Source organism: Gobius niger (genome assembly GCF_951799975.1).
Source record: "Gobius niger genome assembly, chromosome: 1".
NCBI lineage: Eukaryota > Metazoa > Chordata > Actinopteri > Gobiiformes > Gobiidae > Gobius > Gobius niger.
This window is the reverse complement of record NC_136852.1, coordinates 3,772,362-3,797,286: the sequence shown is the minus strand read 5'-3', so window position 1 is coordinate 3,797,286 and position 24,925 is coordinate 3,772,362. Positions and strand designations below refer to the sequence as shown.

General features: G+C 40.1%; 1 protein-coding gene across 5 annotated transcripts in view; it reads right to left on the bottom strand.

Annotated features, from left to right (window-relative positions):
- stard13b (StAR related lipid transfer domain containing 13b) overlaps window positions 1-24,925 on the bottom strand; it is a 154,785-nt gene that overhangs the window by 81,024 nt on the left and 48,836 nt on the right. Inside the window, exon 1 of one of the 5 annotated variants that reach the window (XM_079573620.1) lies at window positions 20,818-20,946. The exons of 3 other annotated variants lie outside the window; for them this stretch is intronic. In XM_079573620.1, coding sequence (XP_079429746.1) covers window positions 20,818-20,932 — 115 coding nt within the window. In that variant the 5' untranslated portion in view covers window positions 20,933-20,946. Of the gene's footprint in view, window positions 1-3,001; window positions 3,106-20,817; window positions 20,947-24,925 lie in introns of those variants that run through there. One more of the 5 variants, XM_079573621.1, reaches the window with a different exon arrangement.

Genomic DNA, 24,925 nt, shown 5'->3' with positions numbered 1-24,925 from the left:
AGATCAGGTTTGAACTGGTAAAGGCAAGGCAAGTAACTCAAGTAACTCAAGTAACTCAGAGGTCTATAAAAAAATAGATAAATAAACAAGCTAATAACATTGATGTTTGTCCTCCAAATGGTCCAAAATCCTGAACTGTCACTCAAAAAGTGTTAATTCGGGTCCAAAGTGCCGTCATGCACGAGTTTAATATCGAAGGTGCAGTTACGCATAAGACCAGAGGTGGCAGTAGTGAGTATAAAATGACAAACTTGCATCTAACTCCTTTAAAGGAATAGGCCACCGTTTTTACATACTAAAATATGTTCTTACCTCACTTTAGACGTGTTAATATATCCCCGTCTGGTCTTTGTCCGTGCGCTCTGTCACGCAAACGGAGCACATACGCAGCCTCTCCCACATGTCACATAGCTCCGAAAAAGCTCACGATAGAAGCTACCAAGCTCTTCCACGTGTTCCCTATTTAAATAAAGTTACGTGAAGTGTTTTCATGCGAAGTATATTTACACAGAAATGTAACATGTCGATTTTATAAGCAAATAAAAAGGGGGACTATATTGTGAGGCGTAATGATACGAGGAGTAAAATGTCCGCGCAGTAACTCCTAAAGACTTCCCCTGCTCACTTCCGTCAATAACCTTTAGGAGTTACTGCGCGGACGTTTTGCTCCTCGTATCATTACGCCTCACAATATAGTGCCCCTTTTTATTTGCTTATAAAATCGACATGTTACATTTCTGTGTAAATATACTTCGCATGAAAACACTTCACGTAACTTTATTTAAATAGGGAACACGTGGAAGAGCTTGGTAGCTTCTATCGTGAGCTTTTTCGGAGCTATGTGACATGTGGGAGAGGCTGCGTATGTGCTCAGTTTGCCTGGCAGAGCGCACGGACAAAGACCAGACGGGGATATTTTAACACGTCTAAGGTTAGGTAAGAACATATTTTAGTATGTAAAAACGGTGGCCTATTCCTTTAAAGGGTGGGTATTATGCAAAATGGACTTTTTCAAGCTTTACATCATGTTATTATGTCATTCCCTCATTAAAAACATGCCTGAAGTGTTGCCTTGGCACATTCACGTATTTTTGAGTAATCTGTAAAAACTCTGATGGCGGCCATTTTAGGGATAGCTTTGCCTGAGTCCTCCTAGGAACGCCCCTACCTCCTGGAGACAAAAATGTGACAAAAAGTGACAAATAATGACCAATAAAAGTGACAAAAAGCTTAAAAAAAAAAGCAAAGGAAAAAGCAACCAAAAAATAGTGAAAATGCACCAAAACTGTCAAAAACATGGCAAAAACCTACAAAAAAGCAACAGAAAAAGTGACAAAACCTGCAAAGAAGCTAAAAAATATATGAAAACAGCAAAACTATTGCGAGAATTTCTGATTTAATGCCAATAATTGAAAAAAATGTCCGCAGTTCGGCTTTACCCAAATCTAAAAGCTTCTTGGAAAAAAGTGTCAAAATTGAGACGAAAGTGAAGATTAAAATGCAGCAAAAAGTGACCAAAAAATGCAACAAAAATGTGATAAAAAGCAACAACACAGGCGACAATAACGTGACATATAAGTGACGACAACACGACAACAACAAGAGGAAAAACCTTAGCTTTCAAATGAGCCGTTTAGCGACGAATGAAAAGCTTGAAAAAGGAAAGGAGGAAAAAGTAACAAAAAAATAGTGAAAAAGCAACAAAACTGTCAAAAACATGGCAAAAAAAACTATAAAAACACAAAAAAAAACTTCGAAAAAAGTGACAAAAACCTACAAAAAATGTCCCCAGTTTGGCTTTATCCAAATCTAAAAGCTTCTTGGAAAAAGTGTCAAAATTGAGACGTAAGTGAAGATTAAAATGCATCAAAAAAGCATCAAAAGTGACCAAAAAATGCAACAAAAAATGTGATAAAAAGCAACAACACGGGCGAGAAGCGTGAAGATGAAAATGCACTGGAAATCGTCTAAAAACTCACAGAAAAGCTTAAAAAACAGCTACAGAAAAAGCAACAAAAAAAGGTGAAAAAGCATTAAAAATGTCAAAAACTTGGCAAAAAAAAGCTATGAAAAAGCAACAAAAATGTGACAAAAAGTGACAAATAATGACCCAAAAAAAGTGACAAAAAGCTTAAAACAAAAACAAAGGAAAAAGCAACCAAAAAATAGTGAAAATGCACCATAACTGTCAAAAACCTGGCAAAAACCTACAAAAAAAGCAACGGAAAAAGTGAAAAAAAACCTGCAAAAAATGTCCCTAGTTCGGCTTTACCCAAATCTAAAAGCTTCTTGGAAAATGTGTCAAAATTGAGACGTAGGTGAAGATTAAAATGCATAAAAAAAGCACCAAAAACTGCATCATTACAATTGAAAACTGACCTTTTTAATCAGAGATGGCACATGGTTAAAGAATATTTAAATCTATAAATGAATAATTAAAGAAAAAAAAAAAAGAAAAGAAAAAAAACCTGCTCGAGCATGAGGCATTTTTTTTGTTTTGTTTTTATATTATTGCTGTATATTGTACCATGTTTGTGGAAGAAGTGAACATTTATACTAAGTGCACCAATGTAAAGAAAATACTTCTACTAATATTATTATTTATCACTCGTCTCAGATAATGTTCTGTTTGTTCTGTAAAAATGTAAATAAAAAGTCCCCCCCCCCCAAAAAAAAAGCATCAGAAGTGACCAAAAAAATGCAACAAAAATGTGATAAAAAGCAACAACACGGGCGACAATAACGTGACATGAAAGTGCAGAAAACACGTCAACAATACGACAAAAAAGTGACGACAACGAGAGGAAAAACCTGAGCTTTCAATGTGCCGTTTACTCCAGTCGACTCAGGTAAAAACAAACCGGAGAAAACACATTACAGCAAATCACAAGCAACATCTGAGCTAGAACACGTTGGTAAATTTCCTCCAAAGCTGCAGGTCCATGTGACACTTTGTATTTTTGCTGTAAAAGTCCCTGGCTTGTGTGTAAAGTCCCTGTACCTCGGCCGATCCTCTGGAGCAGCTGCTGCCGGGCGATGATCCTGCCCAGCCTGTAGCCCGAGCGTCTGCGCTGGAGCTCCACTCGGACGTACATCTCCTGGCTCTCCCCGTTAAACTCTCCGTTCGCCTCATCCCGCGGCGTCTCCTTCAACATCTCTCGCGGAAGTTTCCCCCCCTCCCGCAAAAAAAAAAAAAAAAAAAAACTGCTACAACTACGACTGCGAGTGCTCCGGTGAGAGGCAGCGGAGACGTGTGAACGGCCCGGTCGGCAGCAGCAGCAGCTCCGGGGCAGGCGGGGGAGGGAGCGCCGCGTCCCCGCCACGGGCCAATGGGAGCGGGGGAGCGGCGGGACGGCCCACCTGGGAATGCGGAGGGGTTCGGCTGTGGAGGGAAATACAAACAGAGGAGGAATTCCTGACGTACGGCCTCTTTTTGAGGACAAGGACAACTTTGTTAAAGGAGGAGCCGTGTTTTACTGCGGGGCGGTTTTTCAGGACTTTAAATCTGCCTAAACCCTGAAGCCGGCACATTCGCTCCGGTTTCGGCTTTACCCCGATCTAAAGGCGTCTTGAAAAAAGGTGTGAAAATAGCGACAGAACTGAGACGGAAACAATGATGAAGATGTGACAAAAAAGTGAGAGAACTTTGACAAAAAGTGACGAAAAAATTACAAAAATGTGACAAAAAAATGATAAAAAATGCTTTAAAAAAATGACAAAAAAGTGACGAAAAAATTACCAGAAAATTACCAAAAAAAGACAAAAAAAAGACAAAAAAGTGACAAAAATGTGACAAAAAAGACAAAAAATTGCCCCAAAAATGACATAAAAAATGACGAAAAAATGAAATAAAAGACAAAAAAATGACAAAAAAATGTGACAAAAAAGTGGCGAAAAAATGACTAAAAAATTACCAAAAAAAGACAAAAAGTGACAAAAAATGACCAAAAAAAGACAAAAAAATGACCAAAAAATGACCAAAAAACTGCCCAAAAAATGACATAAAAAATGACAAAAAAAGACGAAGAAATAAAATAAAAAAGACCAAAAAAAATGACAAAAAATGTGATAAAAAATGTGACAAAAAAGTGGCGAAAAAATGACAAATAAAAGACAAAAAAAAACAAAAAATGACATAAAAAATGACCAAAAAATGATAGAAAATGACCAAAAAAAATGACAAAAAAGTGACGAAAAAATGAAATAAAAAAGACAAAAAACAAACAAAATTTGTGACAAAAAGTGACGAAAAATGACAAAAATGTGACAAAAAAAAGACAAAAAGTTACAAAAATGAGTTGAATACCCCCCCCCCAAAAAGGATGGAAATAAATCCAGAGGAAAAAGATCCATTTAGATGAGTTTTGTAGATCTTAACTTTCAAATGAGGCGTTACACTGGCCTACAGGATTTGGGTAAAGCTGAACTGGAGAAAATGATCTTGGTTCAGGCGGAAGTTAAGAGGTTAAACAGTATTTACACCCACGTTTGAGTGAAAAAAATGATCTCCATTGTGTAATTGGATGAACAATATCCCTCTGTCCCTTTGTCTTTTCTGTCAGCGTAGTATTTACTCTCACGGACGATAAAAAAGTCTTGCTACGACACCTGCAGTGGCGCTTATGGCCTCTAGGGGCAAGAGTTACTTAGCACTGCTTTAACCTGTTAACCCCCACCTGAACCGAGCCCATTTTCTCCAGTTTGGCTTTACCCAGATCTAAAAGCTTCTTGAAAAAAATGTCAAAATAGCAACAAAAGAGCGTCAAAAACATGACTAAAAAAAGCAATGAAAAAGTGACGGAAATGCAACATAAACGCCATGTAAGAGCAACAGACAAGTGACAAAAACATAACAAAAAACAATGACTAAGTGACCAGTTAAAGTGACAGAAAAGTGACAACGCAGCAACACTGTGAGGAAAAAGATCTATTTAGATAAGTTTTGAGACGTTACACTGGCCTTTTAGATTTGGGTAAAGCTTGAATGCACTTGGTTAAGGCGGGGGTTAATGTCATTCCCTCATTAAAAACATGCCTGAAGTGTTGCCTTGGCACATTCACATATTTTTGAGTAATTTGTAAAAACTCTGATGGCGGCCATTTTAGGGATAGGTTTGCCTGAGTCCTCCTAGGAACGCCCCCACCTCCTGGAGACGCCTCCGAGCTTTCGTCACCAGCCGAGTAACCAACCACTGCTCCTCAGCAGAACCCCCTCCCCACTGATGCCACAGACAGCGTGTGGAGGGGGCGTGTCGGAAAAGGCTCAGAGGTTCTTAAAGAGACAGAGGCCTATTTCAAGACATTCACTACAGCCATTTCAGAGAGACATTTTTATACAAGGGTTATTCAAATTTACTGCATTTACAGACCAGCAGAAGGTTTGGTCATCATTGTAGTGTGATATAGACTGGTGCTATGTGATTGAAAAAAAGCCGAATACCCCCTCTTTAAGAGACCAATTTGGGCCAAAACCTGAACATTTTTGCCTGTAGAACCCGAGTCTTATGGAGCGACTAAAGTGCAGATGTTGTTAAAGAGTAGAATGAAAACGGCCCTAAAGTTTAGTCCCTTTGTCTGCACATGCGCCCCTTGTACATTATGTTCCTCCCGCCTTTAGCCACAAAGGAAATGACCATATTTGGATAACATCATCATCTGGCGGGACACGTGGATCCCAAACATGTCAGTATTCGTGAATGAATCCTCGCGGGATCCCGGCTTTTGCGGCGCGTGTTGTAAATGTTGTACTTCGCGTTTTGGAAGGGTTTTTTGCAGTAATTCCTCCTCGCCCGCGCACTGGAGCTCAGGACGCTGTATCTGATAGAGTCGGCGACGGTTGGACCTGAGCAAACACGAGCCGCGCGATAAGCCCACATTCCTCAGACATAAAACAAAACGCAATAAAACAGTTTCAGTTTGATTCAGATCCAGACAAGGAGCCGTTACTGCCGTGGGCCGGACTCAGCCAGTGTGGCGCCTTTCTTCTTATGCCTGTATGTACTACCCTGGTCAAGGCCGGATTTAAGTCAAATGGACCCCGGGGCTAAAGTTTTTTCAAGGTCCCCCATATACTCAATCAATCAATATGTATTTATTTATATAGTGCCTTAACAACATCTGTACTTATACTGTATGTCTGTCTGTTGGATTTCTCTCTCTCTACAATGAAAGGATAAATTAATGTTGTTTTTTTAATTAACCGCTTAACTCCCACCTGAAGTGAGTGCATTTTCACAAGTTTGATTTCTATTAAAAGTGAAAATAAGTGCAAAATAGTGATGAAAACGAGACATAAAAGTATAAAAAATGTGACGAAAATGTGACGAAAAAGTGACAAGTGATAAACATGTGACAAAACTGCATCAAAAAAGTGACAAAAATTTGACAAAAAAGTGACAAAAATGTATAAAAAAAGGGACAAAAATGTGTCAAAAAAGTGACAAAAATTGGACAAAAAATGACAAAGTGACAAAACTGCATCAAAAAAGTGACAAAAATTTGACAAAAAAGTGACAAAAATGTGACAAAAATGTATAAAAAAAGGGACAAAAATGTGTCAAAAAAGTGACAAAAATGTGACAAAAATCTATTTAAAAAAAGTGACAAAAATGTGACAAAAATCTATTTAAAAAAAGTGACAAAAATGTGACAAAATGTGCCCAGGGGCCCTTCAACCTGCTGGGCCCAGAATTTGGTGCTACGGCCCTGCTCATCTGTTTAACCTCTTAACTCCCGCCTGAACCGAGAGGATCTTTTTCCTCAAGTCATCAGATTTTTTTCTATCGTTTTTTTGTTGGGTAGTCAACTCATTTTTGTAACTTTTTGCAATTTTTTCGGCAATTTTTGTCAAATGTTTGTGCTTCGTATAATTCCGTAATAATATGCTAAAGCTAAGCTAAATCCTCTCCGAACGCAGCCGTGACAAACTCTCTCTCTTTCTTTTCCAAGGTAGAACTCTTCCTGAGTTTCTCTAACTCTCATTAGATTCTAGTGTTACTCAAGCGGGACGAGCAGTGCGCTGCCATCTAGCGGGCGGGAGTAAAAGTGCAGGACCAAAGAGACGCTGCAATGAATATTCCCCCAAAAATAGATGTTTAAATATCGATACGGCGCTTTTTGGATCGATACAAGAATCGCGCGACGTAATATCACGATATATCGGCGGATCGATATTTTTCAACACCCCTAGTGGATATCTGACCACCATCATTCATTTATTTGATTCATTTGACAGGGACATTGAACAAGCCTGTATCTGATGCAAAAAGAGTTTATAGCTCGAGCTAATTTTCGACTCCAGTTTTGTGGTTTGACATTTTCGATTCCATTCTGAGAAACTGACCTCATACACCGGGGTGGGCAAGTTTCCTTGGCGGAGGGACGGTTTTCTTTATCATGAAAAGACCGAGGGCCAAAGCCGCTGATTAGCAGCCCAAAGTAAAGCACAACATTGGAAAAATTACCATCTTAAAGGAGATAAATGACTTAAAATTGCTTGATTAAAGATCGTCTATGTTGAATTTGAGTCTAATTTGAAGTAATTCAAGATACAAATTAATGTTAGCGTCAATAGAACCAATCAGACAAATAATTGTTTTTTCACTTGAAAGGACACAAAATTATCTGTATTAAGAGAATGGTAAATGGTAAATGGTCTCAACTTATATAGCGCTTTTCCACCTACATTAGGCAGTCAAAGCGCTTTACAGAATAATTACTAGAGGTTTTATCTCGTCGAAGACCAGACCAAATCTACTCAAACCTTAGATTTAATCTGTTCATTCATGTAGATCAGGGGTGTCCAAACGTTTTTCATGGGGGGCCGCATGTTGAAGAGAACACCGGGTGAAGGGCCATAGATCGGTGATCAGTGCCGCGAAACCTTTGAACCGCAGAGGTTTTAATTGTGCCCTATACCTTTATTTATGCTTAAATCTTCATATTCAGCTCAGTCTCACAATTAGTTAGTTAGAATTGTGTAGAATTATTACATTTCAAGTAAAAAGGACCATCTCTTATGATGTATACCGATTCAGCAAGAGGCCGAGGGCCACCAAAAATTTGTCTGAGGGCCGCATTTGGCCCCAGGGCCGCACTTTGGACACCCCTGATGTAGATTTATGTCATTTCTTCCTTAAAACGAGAGTGCACTTCTTTCAAATGCCAGTGTTGTACATAATATATGACCTTATTGGGTGTATTGACAGCATTTCTACATTTTTTCTCCCATTTAACTTAATGGTAAAAGTACTCTCTGATTTGTGTAATAATGTTTCTCAAAATCATCTTGAGGCCCAGAGGTTCTGTGCTGGAGGGCCGGATTAATTTTTTTATTTATTACAGATCATTCACTCACACACGCATGAACTCAAGAGGTGAACGTTTTAAACTTTCTGCGGGTAATGATTTCCACAACTTTGCACTTTTACGCGTAAAGGCACTGACCAAATGCAGTTTTGCGCTGAGGAATCATGCAGCCACTGGTGACTCTGTTGCTGTTTTCTCAAATGAGCGGCTCAGGTGCAGATTATTGAGACATTTGAAGGTTTGTTTGAGAAAGTGTAAAGCGCGACGGCTGAAGGGCACTGCAGTGATGGAAGCGGATTCACATTCATTTAAGCGGGTTCAAAAACACTCGGCTGTTTCTAATGAAAGAACTCAGGCTGTGTCCGAATGTCCACACTATCCCCTAACCCTTCATTCACTACATAGGCCAACACTATATAGTCGACTATATAGTCACTGATTCTGTTGGCGATCAGGATGTTGGACAGGTGTTGAAAATTAGCACATGTGCTATAACACTTTAAACAATGCATCTGGTTCGTCAAATGTAATTGCTATGTCCATATTAAATAAATAAAGAAATGAAATGAAATGAAATGAAATCGCGCTGCGGCTGCAGATATGTTTTTTTTTTTCTTTCTATCTGAATTTATTTATTGTTACAAACGTTTATTTTATGAAACAGAACGACTGTTTTGGCACTTTTACAGGCGTTTAATTTGACATTTAAATTAAAATTAAAACTATCATCACAAAAAAAGAAAAAAAAAACCAAAACACTCCAGCGTGAGCTCAGAGACGTTGAAAGTCGGTCAGAGCCCGGTGTCCGAAGCGCCAGCAGATTGAGTGACGACATCTGCTAAAAGTTCACTAAACTCCGGGAATAATGTATTTCTGTGATAAAAAACAAACTCAGAGACAGTGGAATATTTATGGATAAATACGAGTCAGATACTTTATATTTAACATGGATTTTCATAAATGGCTTCGATTATTCGAGCGGAAGCAATCGGTCATTTAACAGCTCCAGCTAAAGGTTAGCAGCTAACGTTAGCATCTTTTCACCGTAACCGTTTATATTCAGGTCGTTTATTCATGAGAAACACAAACACACGACTGAAACAGCTGATTTCACTCAGTCGTGTTGTTTAGTTCAAAGACCTGTCTCTGTCAGGCTCTTCTCCGACTCTCGCAATGCATTGTGGTCTATATTGACCCGTTTAGTGACCATCGATGCTCACTACTTTTCCAGATGCATTGTGGGACATTTCGAGTGCACTACTTTTTTCTCTCTGGACATTCGGACACCCCGACAAAATGTGATCACTATATAGTCACTATATAGGGGATAGTGTGGACATTCGGACACAGCCTCAGACGTGAGAAAGAAGCAATAACAGCTCCAAATACAAACATAAAGTTGTGGAGACGATGGAGAGCTGCTTTTTAAATTTGGTCGGTCTGGCTTATATTCAGATGCGCTCAATAGTCCGAGCATTACGGAAGTTTTCGTCCATTTGAATTGAATTTTTTTTGCCTCTCACTGTAATAAGCCAAGCACAGGCTCTGAGTGTTTCCTGCTTTAACGTTAAAAACACGGCTTCACAAAGAGCGCGATTCAGACGGGCCTCCAGCGGCTCCAGTGCGGGACGCTTAGTTCTTTAGCGCCGCGGGATGATTTCATCGGGGCGGCGCCTCAGAGACACCTGGTTCATTCATAAAGAGGAGGAAGGAGACGCCTCCGTGACGTTGTCAGACTCTGAGGAGGGCGGCGGAAAACGTGAGGAACAACCACTACGGCATGTTTGTGGAGACCGAGAAAAACTCAAACACTGGACTTATTTAACCCCTGAACCGAGCGCATTGTCTCCAGTGGCAAAATGGCAACAAAAATAAGAAGAAAAGTGACCAAAACATGACAAAAAAACGACGCAAACACGACAGAAACAGGTCTTGGCTTTCAAATGAGGCGTTTCACTGGTCTGTAGGTCGTAAGCTCCAAAGGCTTTTAGATTTGAGTAAAGCCGAACTGAAATAAATGTATACATGTGATTCCAATGACATCACACATAGTTCCGGCGGCCATTTTGAATACCGAAGTAGAATTATGCAGTAATATGTAACGATATCTCTACTCGGGATGAAAATGAAAGACAGTGGCATTTTTATGGACTTGTAATCATTGCTCAAGAAGAAAACAGTTAAATCACGGCCCCGGAGACGCAGGTTTATGTGATAGAACCAGCAAATCTCTGTCTGTGGAGCTACAGCAGGATTTACTACAGATCTGCCTCACCCTGAAGATTAAATGAACACATCAAAGAGGGAACAGAAAACCTTTCTCTGTGATCTTTACAGTTAGTCATGTGAGCACAGTCTCAGCCTGAGTCAGTGTTTATGCTGCTCAAGGCGTTAGCATGCTACCGGTTAGCAACTCTCATCAATCAACTGTCAATGGCTTCAACACGATAAACACGTGTGTGAACACTGAAGAAGTTCTACAGTTTCAGCTCTGACCTCTGACCTCTGTCACATGTTGTATCCAAGGCTAGATGTTTGTGGTTCAGGGCTTTCTCTTGGAGAGGTCAGAGCTGAGCTGTTGAAGCTAAATGCTAACTGGTAGCATGCTAACATATTGTTATCTTCTTGAGCAATGATTATGAGTAAATAAAAATGCCACTGTCAATCAGTTGTCTTTAATATCCTGAGTATGATATTGTTACATGTTGTAGTACTGCATAATTCAACTTTGGTATTCAAAATGGCCGCCATAACAACAAAAGTCACATGACTGAAAAGCATGTATAACAGGGGTGTCCAAACTTTATTCATGGGGGGCCGCACACAGAAGCGTACATGGGGTGAAGGGCCACAGGTCTTTGGTTCGTGCCGTGAAACCTTTGACTTGCAGAGGTTTTAACCTCTTAACCTCCACTTGAACCGAGCACATTTTCTACCCAAATCCAAAATCTTCTTGAAAAAAATGTCAAAATAGCAGCAAAAATGAGGTGAAAAAAAGGATGAAAACACACCAACAAGAGCAAAAAAAAAAAGAGCAATAAAAAAGTAACAAAAGAGCAACAAAAAGTGATGGAAATGTAGAAAATATGTGATAAAAACCCAACAAAAAAGCGATGGAGACAACGCAAGGAAAAAGATCCATTTAGATGAGTTTTGTTGGCCTTAGCTTTCAAATGAGGAGTTACACTGGCCCATAGGCTTATGGACCTTATGGATTTGGGCAATGCTGAACTGGAGAAAATGCACTCGGTTAAGACGGGGCTTAAGAGGTTAATTGTGCCCACACCTTTATCTAAGCTTCGAACCTTCATGCCAGCTGTCTCACAATGACATTTTAGTTGTTTGGTTAGAATTGTAGAGGACCATTTCTGATGATATGTACCGATTCAGCAAGAAGGCTGAGGGCCACCAAAAAATGGTCTGAGGGCCGCATTTGGCCCCCGGGCCGTACTTTGGACAACCCTGATGTATAATATGACATTATACACAGACCGTTGTCATTCAAGGGTAAATGTGTGACCGATGGCCATGTCCTCACAGGCTGTGGCTGAGCAGTCTCGCCGCCCAGCAAGAAGGTCGCGGGTTTAATGCCCAGGCCTTTCTGTGTGAAGCTTGCATGTTTTCCGTCTGGATAGGGTTTCCTTCGGTTTCCCCCATTAACCAAAAACATGCACAATAGGTTAACCCTCCAGCCGTGTCATTCTGAACATCAGCCTGACAATCTATGGATGGATAGAACTACGCTGGGTTTGTGAAGCACCCGTGAGTGTTGGGAGTGAAGTGCTCTAGTTGTTGATATGGTTCTATGGCCTCACGGAGATAAATCGGATACTCAACAGGAAGCCAATGGAGAGACTTCAGCACTGGAGTTACATGCTCTCATCTTTTGGTCCCCGTTAATACATATAAGATATAATATTATAAAAGCAACTATTATCTATTCATTTATTTACTTGTTCATCTGCGCATGAATCTTTCTTTGGCTTTCGCTCATTTAACAAGTCATGAATGAAAACCTCTGATAAATGTGTCTGAATTTGAAACTGTGTAGGTAAAAAAATGAAGAGCCATTTGGATCAGCTTTTTTTGATGAGCTGATCCAAATGATACGTATATGATAGGTATATTATAGGTATATTATAGGTATATTATCGGTATATTCTCTCTCTGTCTGCGTAGGCTTCCTCCAGTTCATTTATTTATTAACATAAATATATAATTCAGCTCAATATTTGACTGTATTCTTTCTTTTTAAACTCACTCGCGGTGACATGGGACGAGTGTTTTGCTCAAGGACACATGTGTGTGATCAGGCCCACAGCTGCGCCTCCTGAACCTCCTGAACCTCGTCAAACCGCCGCTCTGTCTTTAGCTCTTTGTCTCAGACAGGTTTTCAGTGGGATCCAGTTACCGCCTCCGTCAGTCACAATAATAATAAAGCGTCTGAGCTCGGGACGTCCCGTCAGGGGGACAGGGCAGGTGTGGACTCGCCCGTCCGTCTGGGCCGCGGTCACCTGACATTCCTCCGACAGACACAGAGGGTTCAGGTACTCGAGTAAAAGTACAGATTTAATCAATCACGTGAAAGTACTGAAGGAATAAAAGCATAAAGTTCAAATCAGTTTAAATGAGAGTCAGGAAAAGTAACATTATGGCTTCAAAAACACAAATATTTTAGAGTAAGTTGTTTTTTTCATACAGTACTTTTTACTTATACTTGAGTATTGTTGAAATGTAGTATCTGAGGCCGGTAGAGAAGCTATAATATTTACTCAGGTAACTTTTCTTTGAAAGAGTATTTTACTCAAGAAGAAGCAAAAAGTAGTGACCAAATTAATTCCAGTACTCAAGTAAGAGTAAGAGTAGTAAAGTACCTTAGGAAAATGTAGTAATGTGTACTGTAAAAGTCATGACATAAAATGTGAGAAACAAAACATGAAATACTGTCAAACTGTAATATTTTCTGAGAAAATCCCATAAAACCTATGAAAGGAAATGATGATGTAGAATGAAAGGTTTCCTCACAGATTTACTTCATTTAACCTCTTAACTCCCGCCTGAACCGAGAGGATCTTTTTCCTCACGTCATCAGATTTTTTTTCCATCATTTTTTTGTTGGGTGTTCAACTCATTTTTGTAACTTTTTTGTCATTTTTTTTGTCACATTTTTGTCACGTTTTTTGTCATTTTTTTAGTCTTTTTTTATGTCATTTTTTCATCACTTTTTGGTCACATTTTTTGCCATTCTTGATCCTTTTTTTGTCACATTTTTGTAATTTTTTCGTCAACTTTCTGTCAATTTTCTATCACTTTTTTGTCAAATTTTTGTCACATTTTTGTCATTTTTTTGTCACTTTTTTTGTCATTTTTTTGGTCATTTTTTTGTCATTTTTGCCACTTTTTCATAAATTTTTCGTCACTTTTTTGTCAAACTTTTCTCACTTTTTTGTCACATTTTCATCACGGTTTTCGTCTCAGTTTTGTGGGAGTTAAGGGGTTAAATATGACTCAAGTAGAAGCAGAAAGTACAATTACCTCAAGAAGTTACATGCACTACAGTATAGTACATGTACTTGAGTAAATGTAACCGAGTACTGCCCACCGCTGCTCTTACTTGAGTGAAATTATAGCAACTGAGTAATCTCACAGTTTCTGTCACCACTGACCTTTATGCTCAGAGTGTTACTCAGTCCTACTACTCAAGTAAAGTTTTTAAAGTACTTTACTCTTTGGCTCTGATAGATCGTGCATTATTAAAGTGAAGCAAACACACGGACACATTTGCTTTAGACTGTGGAGCCTTTATGCAGAGGATACAGTTATATATAAAGTCCTACTGGAGTAAACTGTCCTTCAGGTCAGTCTGTGGTGGGGGTGGGGGGGCGAGAGGGGGGGGCGAGAGGTGGGGGGGGCGTGAGGTCATGGATCTTTCTGTGGAGTGTTTACATTCTTAGGCACACACTGTCTGCACGTGCTCAGTCTGGAGTCTAAAATAAGAAGCCGAAGGAGGAGGGAGGTGAGCGTGAACTGCTAAACGTGTCCTTGACTCATTTCTAGCTCTCACAGTCTCTCACACACTGCTCTTGTTTTTATTCATTAAATACATCATGTTTTGGGGATAAATACAGTACATGAACATGGTCTTTAAAGTGTGTTTTTTATGTGAGAAGCTAACCATTTAAAGTAAAGTAAAGTTAAAGTTTTAAACTGAAGTAAAATAAGCAGCAGAGATTAACACATTGATGTTCAATCCAGACCATTTTTCATGATATTTGTAGCACCACAGTGTATTCTGTGTTATAGCTGTGAACACAGGCTGTGGCTCGTTTGAAAGGCGAGACTCTGAGCTCTCCATAGGTGGAAACAGTTTCATTCTATGTGACTCGGTTCATGAGAAATCTAAGCTAAACAGAGGCTAAACTTTCTCAAAATCACTGTTTTTTTATTAGCCTGGCTAACACCAGACTAAAATCACAAGTGATATTTAGTCTGGGGACACCAATTCATTTTCTCGTAGGAGAGGTGTGGTTTACGATCGTTCATACTCGTTTATTGGGCGATACGAAAAAAAAAAAAAAGTCTCATGCGTCTGCACGTAGCCATGGCCAATCGTATCATCGCATGAGATGACATATGACGTACCCGCTGTAAACTTTTGAGATAAACTATTTAGAACAAGGTCTAAAGCTTGATCAAAAAATACCATCGTGTCTGCTGCTTCATGTTGGATCCGTAAATAAACTTTTTTTTTTTAATTCGTAAATAAACTACAAGCTTCCGTGCGTCATCGTCTTGCCGTCCCTCCTCGCTCTGTGATTGGTTCCCAAATCCACCGGAAAATTTCGGCCATGGTCCCCAGGCTGTTGTGCAGTTCGAAATAATTCGAGCGCACACAGCAGCATGGTGTTAGCCAGGTTAGTTTTTTTCTAGATTCTGAGATAATTAGTGTTTTGTTAAACACTCTCCTTTCTGATTAACTCCTCTTCCTCTCTCCTCCCTCCTCTCTTTCCTCTCTCTCTACCTCTCCTCCTTCCTCCTCCCCTTCCTCTCTCCTCCTCCTCCCCCTTCATCTCTTCCTCCTCTCCTCCTCTCTCTTCCTCTCCTCCCTTCCTCTCCCCTCCTCTCCTCCTCCTCCCCTTCCTCTCCTCCTCCTCTCTTCCTCTCACCTCTTCCTCTCTCATCTCCTCCTCCTCTCTCCTCCCTTCCTCTCCTCCTCCTCTCTTCCTCTCCTCCTCCTCTCTTCCTCTCTCCTCATCTCCTCCCTTCCTCTCCCCTCCTCTCTTCCTCTCACCTCTTCCTCTCTCATCTCCTCCTCCTCTCCTCCTCCTCTCTCCTCCCTTCCTCTCCTCCTCCTCTCTTCCTCTCTCTCCTCCTCTCTTCTTCCTCCTCTCTCCCTCTCTCCTCCCCCTTCCTCTCTTACTCCTCTCTTCCTCTCTCCTCATCTCTTCCTCCTCTCCTTCCCTCTCCCTCTTCCTCTCTCCTTCTCTCCTTCTAACCACATGTTCTCGATCCCTTTTCATGGCGTGTGCATTCAAACAGCCTGATTCTGGATTGAAGACTTTAACAGGATGTTTCTCAGTCGTCCTTGGACCGATTTTGACCATTGTTTTCCGTTTTAGGCGCTCCTGGTGCTGTCAGGTGCTCTAATATTACCAAAGTAAACGTTTCAAACAAAAAGCTGAACCTCTGCAGAGGCAACACACAAAGTCGAACACAAGAAAACATCCTCTTTCCATCTGTAATCCAGTCCAAATCAGCTTTATCTCATTTTATTTTCCTTTTCCCCCCACTGAGGAATGACAATGTTATGCAACGTGTCCTCCTCGAGTGTTAATGTTTCCCTAAAGTAACAGAGTCTTGGAGTCTTCACGTTTCCTTATGATTCACACAAACAGGTTGTGAAAGATGATCTACTTTGGCAGCTTTCCTTTCAACGAAACAAAGATATGGATGTAGATAATCGATCATTTAACCTCTTACCAACCGCCAAAACCTAGTCGTGTCGTCACTTTTTATTTCCGTTATGTGTTTTTGCCATTTTTTATTACTTTTCTGCTGAATTTTTGTCACTTTTTTGTTGGATTTTTGTCACTTTTTTGCTGGATTTTTGTCACTTTTTTGCTGGATTTTTGTCACTTTTTTGCTGGATTTTTGTCACTTTTTTGCTGGATTTTTGTCACTTTTTTGTTGGATTTTTGTCACTTTTTTGTTGGATTTTTGTCACTTTTTTGTTGGATTTTTGTCACTTTTTTGCTGGATTTTTGTCACTTTTTTGCTGGATTTTTGTAAAATTTTTGCTGATTTTTAGTCATTTTTTGCTGATTTTTTGTCATTTTTTGCTGGATTTTTGTCACTTTTTTGCTGGATTTTTGTCACTTTTTTGCTGGATTTTTGTCGCTTTTTGTTGGATTTTTGTCACTTTTTTGTTGGATTTTTGTCACTTTTTTGTTGGATTTTTGTCACTTTTTTGTTGGATTTTTGTCACTTTTTTGCTGGATTTTTGTCACTTTTTTGCTGGATTTTTGTAAATTTTTTGCTGATTTTTTGTCATTTTTTGCTGATTTTTTGTCATTTTTTGCTGGATTTTTGTCATTTTTTTGCTGGATTTTTGTCACTTTTTTGCTGGATTTTTGTCACTTTTTTGCTGGATTTTTGTCACTTTTTTGCTGGATTTTTGTCACTTTTTTGCTGGATTTTTGTCACTTTTTTTGTTGGATTTTTGTCACTTTTTTTGCTGGATTTTTGTCACTTTTTTTGCTGGATTTTTGTCATTTTTTGCTGGATTTTTGTCATTTTTTGCTGGATTTTTGTCACTTTTTTGCTGGATTTTTGTCACTTTTTTGTTGGATTTTTGTCACTTTTTTGCTGGATTTTTGTCACTTTTTTGCTGGATTTTTGTAAATTTTTTGCTAATTTTTTGTCATTTTTTGCTGATTTTTTGTCATTTTTTGCTGGATTTTTGTCATTTTTTTGCTGGATTTTTGTCACTTTTTTGCTGGATTTTTGTCACTTTTTTGCTGGATTTTTGTCACTTTTTTGTTGGATTTTTGTCACTTTTTTGCTGGATTTTTGTCACTTTTTTGCTGGATTTTTGTAAATTTTTTGCTAATTTTTTGTCATTTTTTGCTGATTTTTTGTCATTTTTTGCTGGATTTTTGTCATTTTTTTGCTGGATTTTTGTCACTTTTTTGCTGGATTTTTGTCACTTTTTTGCTGGATTTTTGTCACTTTTTTGCTGGATTTTTGTCACTTTTTTGCTGGATTTTTGTCACTTTTTTTGCTGGATTTTTGTCACTTTTTTGCTGGATTTTTGTCACTTTTTTGCTGGATTTTTGTCATTTTTTGCTGGATTTTTGTCACTTTTTTGCTGGATTTTTGTCACTTTTTTGCTGATATTTTGTCATTTTTTGCTGGATTTTTGTCACTTTTTTGCTGGATTTTTGTCATTTTTTTGCTGGATTTTTGTCATTTTATTGCTGGATTTTTGTCATTTTTTTGCTGGATTTTTGTCATTTTTTTGCTGGATTTTTGTCATTTTTTTGCTGGATTTTTGTCATTTTTTTGCTGGATTTTTGTTATTTTTTTGCTGCCCTTTCGTTGAGTTTTTGTCATTTTTGTCGCTGTTTTTGGTCACTTTTTTGCGCTTTTTTGTTGTGTTTACATCTTCATTTTCTTTTTTTCCTTTTTTATCGCTGATTTGAAGAAGCTTTTAGATTTGGAGAATTAGGAGAAGAGGAGAGAACATGTTCAGGTGGGAGTTAAGAGGTTAAGCAGATAAACATTTGAGGCGTGGGTTGTCAGCGCCCTCGTGTGGCGAGCGAGAAAACCTGCACTCTCAACCAACATTAACCACTTTATCCAATGACAAATGAGAACATGGAGATCAGCACTGTTTCCTCCTTAATCCCCACCTGGACCAAGCACAACTTCTCCTGTTTGGTTTTACCCAAATCTAAAAACTTCTAGACAAAAAAAAAGCCGAAAGAGCGGCAAAAATTTGATGAAAATGCAACAAAAGAGCGACAAAAACGGGACAAAAAAGCGATGAAAAGGTGACAAAAATGTGTGACGAAACGCAACAAAAAAAGGCCAAACAGAGCAACAAAAATGCAGCACATGAGCCACAAAAAAGTGACAAAAAAAGCCCCAAAAGAGCAAAAAAAGTGACAAAAAAATAGCTACAAAAATAAAATAAAGTGACAACAAAAGTTAAAAAAAAATAGCAACAAAAAAGTGATGAAAATGTGGCAAAAATTTAATGAAAACCCAACAAAAAAGCAATGGGATATATATTCAAAAGCTATTCTCTGCCCATTCCTGTGCTGAGTTATGATTTAAGTAACCAGTATACCCATTCCAGCCACTAGGGGGCAGCTTAAATAAATAAAAACAGCTCCACACGTGTCCAGCATAGGGCACTGAGATCAGGATATAAACAACGCATTATAGCCACATGGTAAATGAAGCTGATCACATTACAATGATGTTTTATTTGAAAATCGAAGTATTGAGGGTGCCAGGCTAGTAATCTCTACCTCACAATGAGGCCTGCTGCATTTTGCTCTGGGTCAGACAATTCTATGTTATAGCCGACCCGGCCCGGCCCCCCATCACAATCAGGAACGATAACGTAAAATCTGCAATACAAGTGTTAATGGGATGATTGGAGGGTCTTTCATCTCCCCCTGGTGTCTCTGGCCAGAAAACCACAATTGCAACTTCAATTGGACCGGAGCCACCAATACACACTAATGGAATCATGAAGAAGAAGCTAACATGCTAATGGGCAAAGCTAACTGCGGGCTAGCGTCACTTTAAAGGGGGGGTATTATGCAAAATGGACTTTTTCAAGCTTTGCATCATGTTATTATGTCATTCCCTCATTAAAAACATGCCTGAAGTGTTGCATTCACGTATTTTTGAGTCATCTGTAAAAACTCTGATGGCGGCCATTTTAGGGATAGGTTTGCCTGAGTCCTCCTAGGAACGCCCCCACCTCCTGGAGACGCCTCCGAGCTTTCGTCACCAGCCGAGTAACCAACCACTGCTCCTCAGCAGAACCCCCTCCCCACTGATGCCACAGACAGCGTGTGGAGGGGGCTGAGCACATAGACTGGTGCTATGTGATTGAAAAAAGCATAATACCCCCTCTATAAACAGTATTTACAGCCAAGTTTGAGTGAAAAAAAATATTTCCATTGTATAATCGGATGTACAATATCCCTCTGTCCCTTCGCCTTTTCTGTCAGCGTAGTATTTACTCTCCAAGACAATTAATAAGTTTGAAAAAATCCCAACTTGCTAAGACACCTGCAGTTGCACTTATGGCCTCTAGGGGCAAGAGTTACTTAGTACTGCTTTAACTATTCATTAGCTAAAGGGACTATACGGAGTTTAAAAATGTTAAAATTAAGTATTTTCCTCCCCCTACATGTTCCAGCCATGTCCTGTTCACCACAACTGTTACATGTAAGACCTGAGGTGGCAGTAGTGAGTATAAAAAGACCAACTTGCATCTAGCCCCTTTGTGAATAACGCTCAATAACAACTTAACAATGAGTAAATGACGTATGTGAAGAACTAGTCATTATGAGTTAGGCTTTAACTGTAGTTATTAACTGTTACCTGCATTTTCATGAATTTAAAAGGATCAGTACATTTAGATATAATGCGCATATTGTTTTGTGCATAGTCCCTTTAACCTCTTAACTCCCGCCTGAACCGAGAGGATCTTTTTCCTCACGTCATCAGATTTTTTTCCATCATTTTTTTGTTGGGTATTCAACTCATTTTTGTCACATTTTCGTCAAATTTTTGTCACATTTTTATTATTTTTTGTCATATTTTTTGTCATATTTTTGTCTCATTTTTGTCATTTTTTGTCACATTTTTGTCACATTTTTGTCATTTTTTTGCAACATTTTGTGACATTTTTGACATTTTTTCGTCAATTTTTCATCAATTTTTGTCACATTTTTGCCACTTTTTCATCAATTTTTCGTCCCATTTTCGTCAATGTTTTCTCACTTTTTTGTCACATTTCCATCATTGTTTTCTTCTCAGTTTTGTTGCTATTTTCACAGCTTTTTTCCAGAAGCTTTTGGACTGGGGTAAAGTCAAACTGGAGAAAACGTGCTCGGTTCAGGTGGGAGTTAAGGGGGTAAAGCCGTTTCGTCCCCGGTAAAAAGGAGACATTTGTGGAGGAAAACGACCTTTGTGCAAGTAATTATCGCCCCTTTAGTCGCTATTGATCGTGAGGAGCAGCTCGTTGTCGCTGAAAGAGTGAAACGGGCTTTAAAAAACATCCCTGTGAAGAATTGCGCTGTTGGAAACCCGTCATGAAAGTTGGGAGCGAGTTTGGATCACGGTCTGTGACACTTTTACGCGCTCACTCACGCGCTTTTCCGTCAACAATCACGCGATGGGAACGGACTGGAGAAGCTAAAACCTCTGATCAGATTCGACCCAAAGCTCCCCAAACAAGCGTGAGCCTGCCGCGGGTGGACTGACCTGCCAGCCGCCGCTCCCGGACGCTCCTCCAGAGAAGACCCCAGGCTTTGGACGTGGAGCTGCGCAGATGCTCGCTGAAGGAGCGGTGGAGCTTGACGCGTTTATCCGAAGTCATGGCGCTCGGACATGCTCCAGACGCGGTCCGCGCGCTCCGCCACGACTGTCCCACACACACACTGAGTCCAAAAGCGACCCGGGGAGAGCGTCAGCAGCAAAGATCCACGCGCGGGGTAAACTCCACAGTCACGGGCATGTCCGGGAGGTTCCTCTCGTGCGCGTAAAGTAGGCAGGGATATAAAAAGTCCCGCAGGTTGAGAGTCGGTGCAGCGGAGCGTTCGCGGAGACGTGTGCGTGTGGCGCGTGTGGAAAGATGCACTGACTGAGCCGGGACGCGTTCAGGGACCGCGGGAGAGCTGAGCTGGACGACTAAAAAAAAAAAAGTTCCCGAAATGCGTCAAAGTTCTTACGGGCAGGTTTGAGGCTGCCATAAATAAGTGAAGAACTGTTAGCCTACTGTATTAGACCATATGTTTTGATGTATCATGGCTTATACCGTTTCAGACCAGGGAAGTGGTCATTTTATGAAGAAACAATGAAGCCGTTTGGACTCATTATTTAGTTAGAGAGCGACGTTTCCATCCACGAACTCTCATCAAGGACAGATGGCTTTAAAGGGACTATACAGAGTTTAAAAATGTTAAAATTATGTATTTTCCTTCCCCTACATGTTCCACCAGTGTCCTAAGGTGTAGAATGAGCCCAGAAGTGCCGTCATGCACGAGCTTAACCTCTTCTACCCCGCCTGAACCGAGAGGATCTTTTTCCTCACGTCATCAGATTCATTCATTTTTGAAAAAGACAAGGAAAAACATAAAAAAGTAACCTGGCTAACACCATGCTGCTGTGTGCGCTCGAATCATTTGGAACTGCACAGCAGCCTGGGACCATGGCCAAAATCTTCGCATGGATTTGGGAACCAATCACAGAGCGAGGAGGGACGGCAAGACGATGACGAGCTATTCGATATACGGAAACTTGTACTTTATTTACCGTGGATCTTACGGATAAAAATCCATCCATCCATTTTCTTCCGCTTTATCCGGGGCCGGGTCGCGGGGGCAGCGTCTCAGCAGAGATGCCCAAACTTCCCGATCCACACACACCTCCTCCAGCTGTTCTGACCCCGAGGCGACACCAGGCCAGCTCGGAGACATAGTCCCACCAGCGTGTCCTGGGTCTTCCACGAGGCCTTGTCCCACTAGGACATGCCTGGAACACCTCCCGTGGGAGGCGACCAGGAGGCTCTGAAACAGATGCCCGAGCCACCTCAGCTGCTCCTTTCGACGTGAAGGAGCAGCGACTCTACTCCGAGCTCCTCCCGGGTAACTGAGCTCCTCACCCGATCTCGGAGGGTGCGCCCAGCCACCCTGCGAAGGAAACTCATTTCGGCCGCTTGTATTCGCGATCTTGTCCTTTCGGTCATGACCTAAATCTCATGACCATAGGTGAGGGTGGGAACGTAGATCGATCGGTAAATCGAGAGCTTTGCCCCGACTCCGTCCATCCGCCCCTCACTCGTGAACAAGACCCCGAGATACTTGAACTCCTCCACTTGAGGTAAAGACTCCCCACTGACCTGAAGAGGGGAAACCACCTTTTTCCGGTGGATAAAAATGAAAAAGTTTATTTACAGATCCAACATGACAGCAGCAGACGCGAGGGTATTTTTCGATCAAGCTTTAGACCTTGTTCTACAGCGGGTACGTCATACGTCTCATACGATGATACGATTGGCTGTGGCCACGTGCAGACGCATGATAGACATTCGTATCGCCCAATAAACGACTATGGACGATCGTAAACCACACCTCTCCTACGAGAAAACAAATTGGTGTCCCCAGACTAAATATCACTTGTGATTTTAGTTTGGTGTTAGCCAGGCTAATAAAAAAGAGTACTTTTAAAATCCTAGGAACCACATCCACATTTTGGGAGCAGCCTATGCTTGGGCAGCGTGGCATCAGAAAGTCTCCAATGTAGTATGGAGCAGTAGAATTAAAAGTTTTGTAAGTTCCTAAACATATTTCTACTTTTCTTTTGGACTTAATCCTTTTAACCACTACTAATAAAAAACTAAAACAGGAAGAGACCTCCCTCTGCCTTTTTTGACTAACTGCATTTGTGGTTCCACATTGTTTTTCTGGATACTTTTGTACGTCTTTGCTGTGTTTTTGTGGAGGTTTGGTGGATTTGTTTGTTGAAGTCCAAAATTCTCCTGAAGAAGCAGCTTTCTTCTTCTGAGACACTGAGGAGGCACCGAGAGCCCCCACAGCTGCAGCTCAGAGGAGGAGCCACAAGAGGAGCTACAGGAAACAACAAAGGGACAAACGAGGAGATGGTGAAAGACTGTTGTGGAGCGGAGGGAGCTGCAGGAGGAAGGAGGAGGTGGTGGAGCTGACCAGTGCAGGACACCACGCTCTGAAACAGGGACAAACCCAGGAGGTGCTGCACCGTTTCAGAGGATCAGAGGAGCCTGAAGCAGCCAGGTTTCTTCTGGAAGTTTGCCCGACCTCCTTGGTTTTTTGTTTTTCTTTTGCGTCTTAGTTCCCCAAACACCAAAGAGCACCTTCCCGCCAATAACTAATTCTACCTTTGACTTCCTGAGCAGTTTTTCCCCCTGTATCACTATTTCGTTGTAGGCTTGTACAATGAGACACCTACCTACCTACACGACTAGAAGCCTTTCTCCAGCAGGTCCATGTTTTTTTTATTTATTTATTTTATTTTATTTTTTACTTTCTGTTTATTATGAGTCAGAACAACAAGTTACAACAAAGGTCTTTGATTTTTTTTTTCCCGAAAAAAAAGGAAAAAAAAGAAAAGAAAAATTAAAAGACATGAAAAAAATGAAATAATAATAATAGTAATAAAAATAATAATAATAGTAATAAAAATAATAATAATAGTAATAATAAATAAAATAAAATAAAATAAAATAAAATAAAATAAAATAAAATAAAATAAAATAAAATAAAATAAAATAAAATAAAATAAAATAAAATAAAATAAAATAAAATAAAATAAAATAAAATAAAATAAAATAAACAAAACAAAATAAAATAAAATGCGGTCCTATAAACAACATTGTGAGAACTTATCTCCACTATTTAACAATAGCCCTCCATCTGAAATGGGACCCAAAATCAGCACACAATGGCACTAGGGCTGCATAATATATCGCAAAAAAGGGAAAAAAAAAAAGACTAAGATACAGCATTGTACCGCAATATGAAGTGATCACAGCATTACATCGCCACATCATTAAAGTCCTCATCAGACATAGATCGACAAACTCCACAAAAACAGAGAGAAATTAAAGCCGCGCGCGGCGATAAAGGCCCTCGCCCCTGGCGCACTCCCCTCTCGCTCTCGTCTCTTGCTACCACCTCCGCTCTCGTCCCTTGCTACCACCTCCGCTCTCGTCCCTTGCGACCACTCTTCATCACACTAGGTCCTTGCGAGCCCAATGATTGAACTCGCTCATTTTGACGCGAAAATCCCTATCAAGTTGCATTACAGTGCATTATATGCGAAAGTCTCTTTAAGTTGCATTACAGTTTATTATATGCGAAAGTCTCTTTAAATTGCATTACAGTGCATTATATGCGAAAGTCTCTTTAAGTTGCATTACTGTGCATTATATGCGAAAGTCTCTTTAAGTTGCATTACTGTGCATTATATGCGAAAGTCTCTTTAATTGCATTATAGTGCTATTGTGAAAATCCCTATGTAGTGGCATAATTGTGTTCCCTACTTTGTTGCAGAAACTGTAAAAACTGTTGAAATTGCAGAAACTCTTAAAACTGTATAAACTGTTAAAATCACAGACAGACTTCACTGTATCATAATCCTATTAAATTGCCGGCAAGAAAAGAGAAAGCATTAGAAAAGTGTCACAGCCATATTTGAACCAGCAACCTCCTACACCAAAGACAAGCTCACTATCACTGAGCTGTAGCTCCATAGTAGTTTGATACTGATGTGCGCTACTTTTGTCTATGTTATCGAGCAGAAGTTAGTTCCCAGCATCCCACTGGAGGAGAGAGGT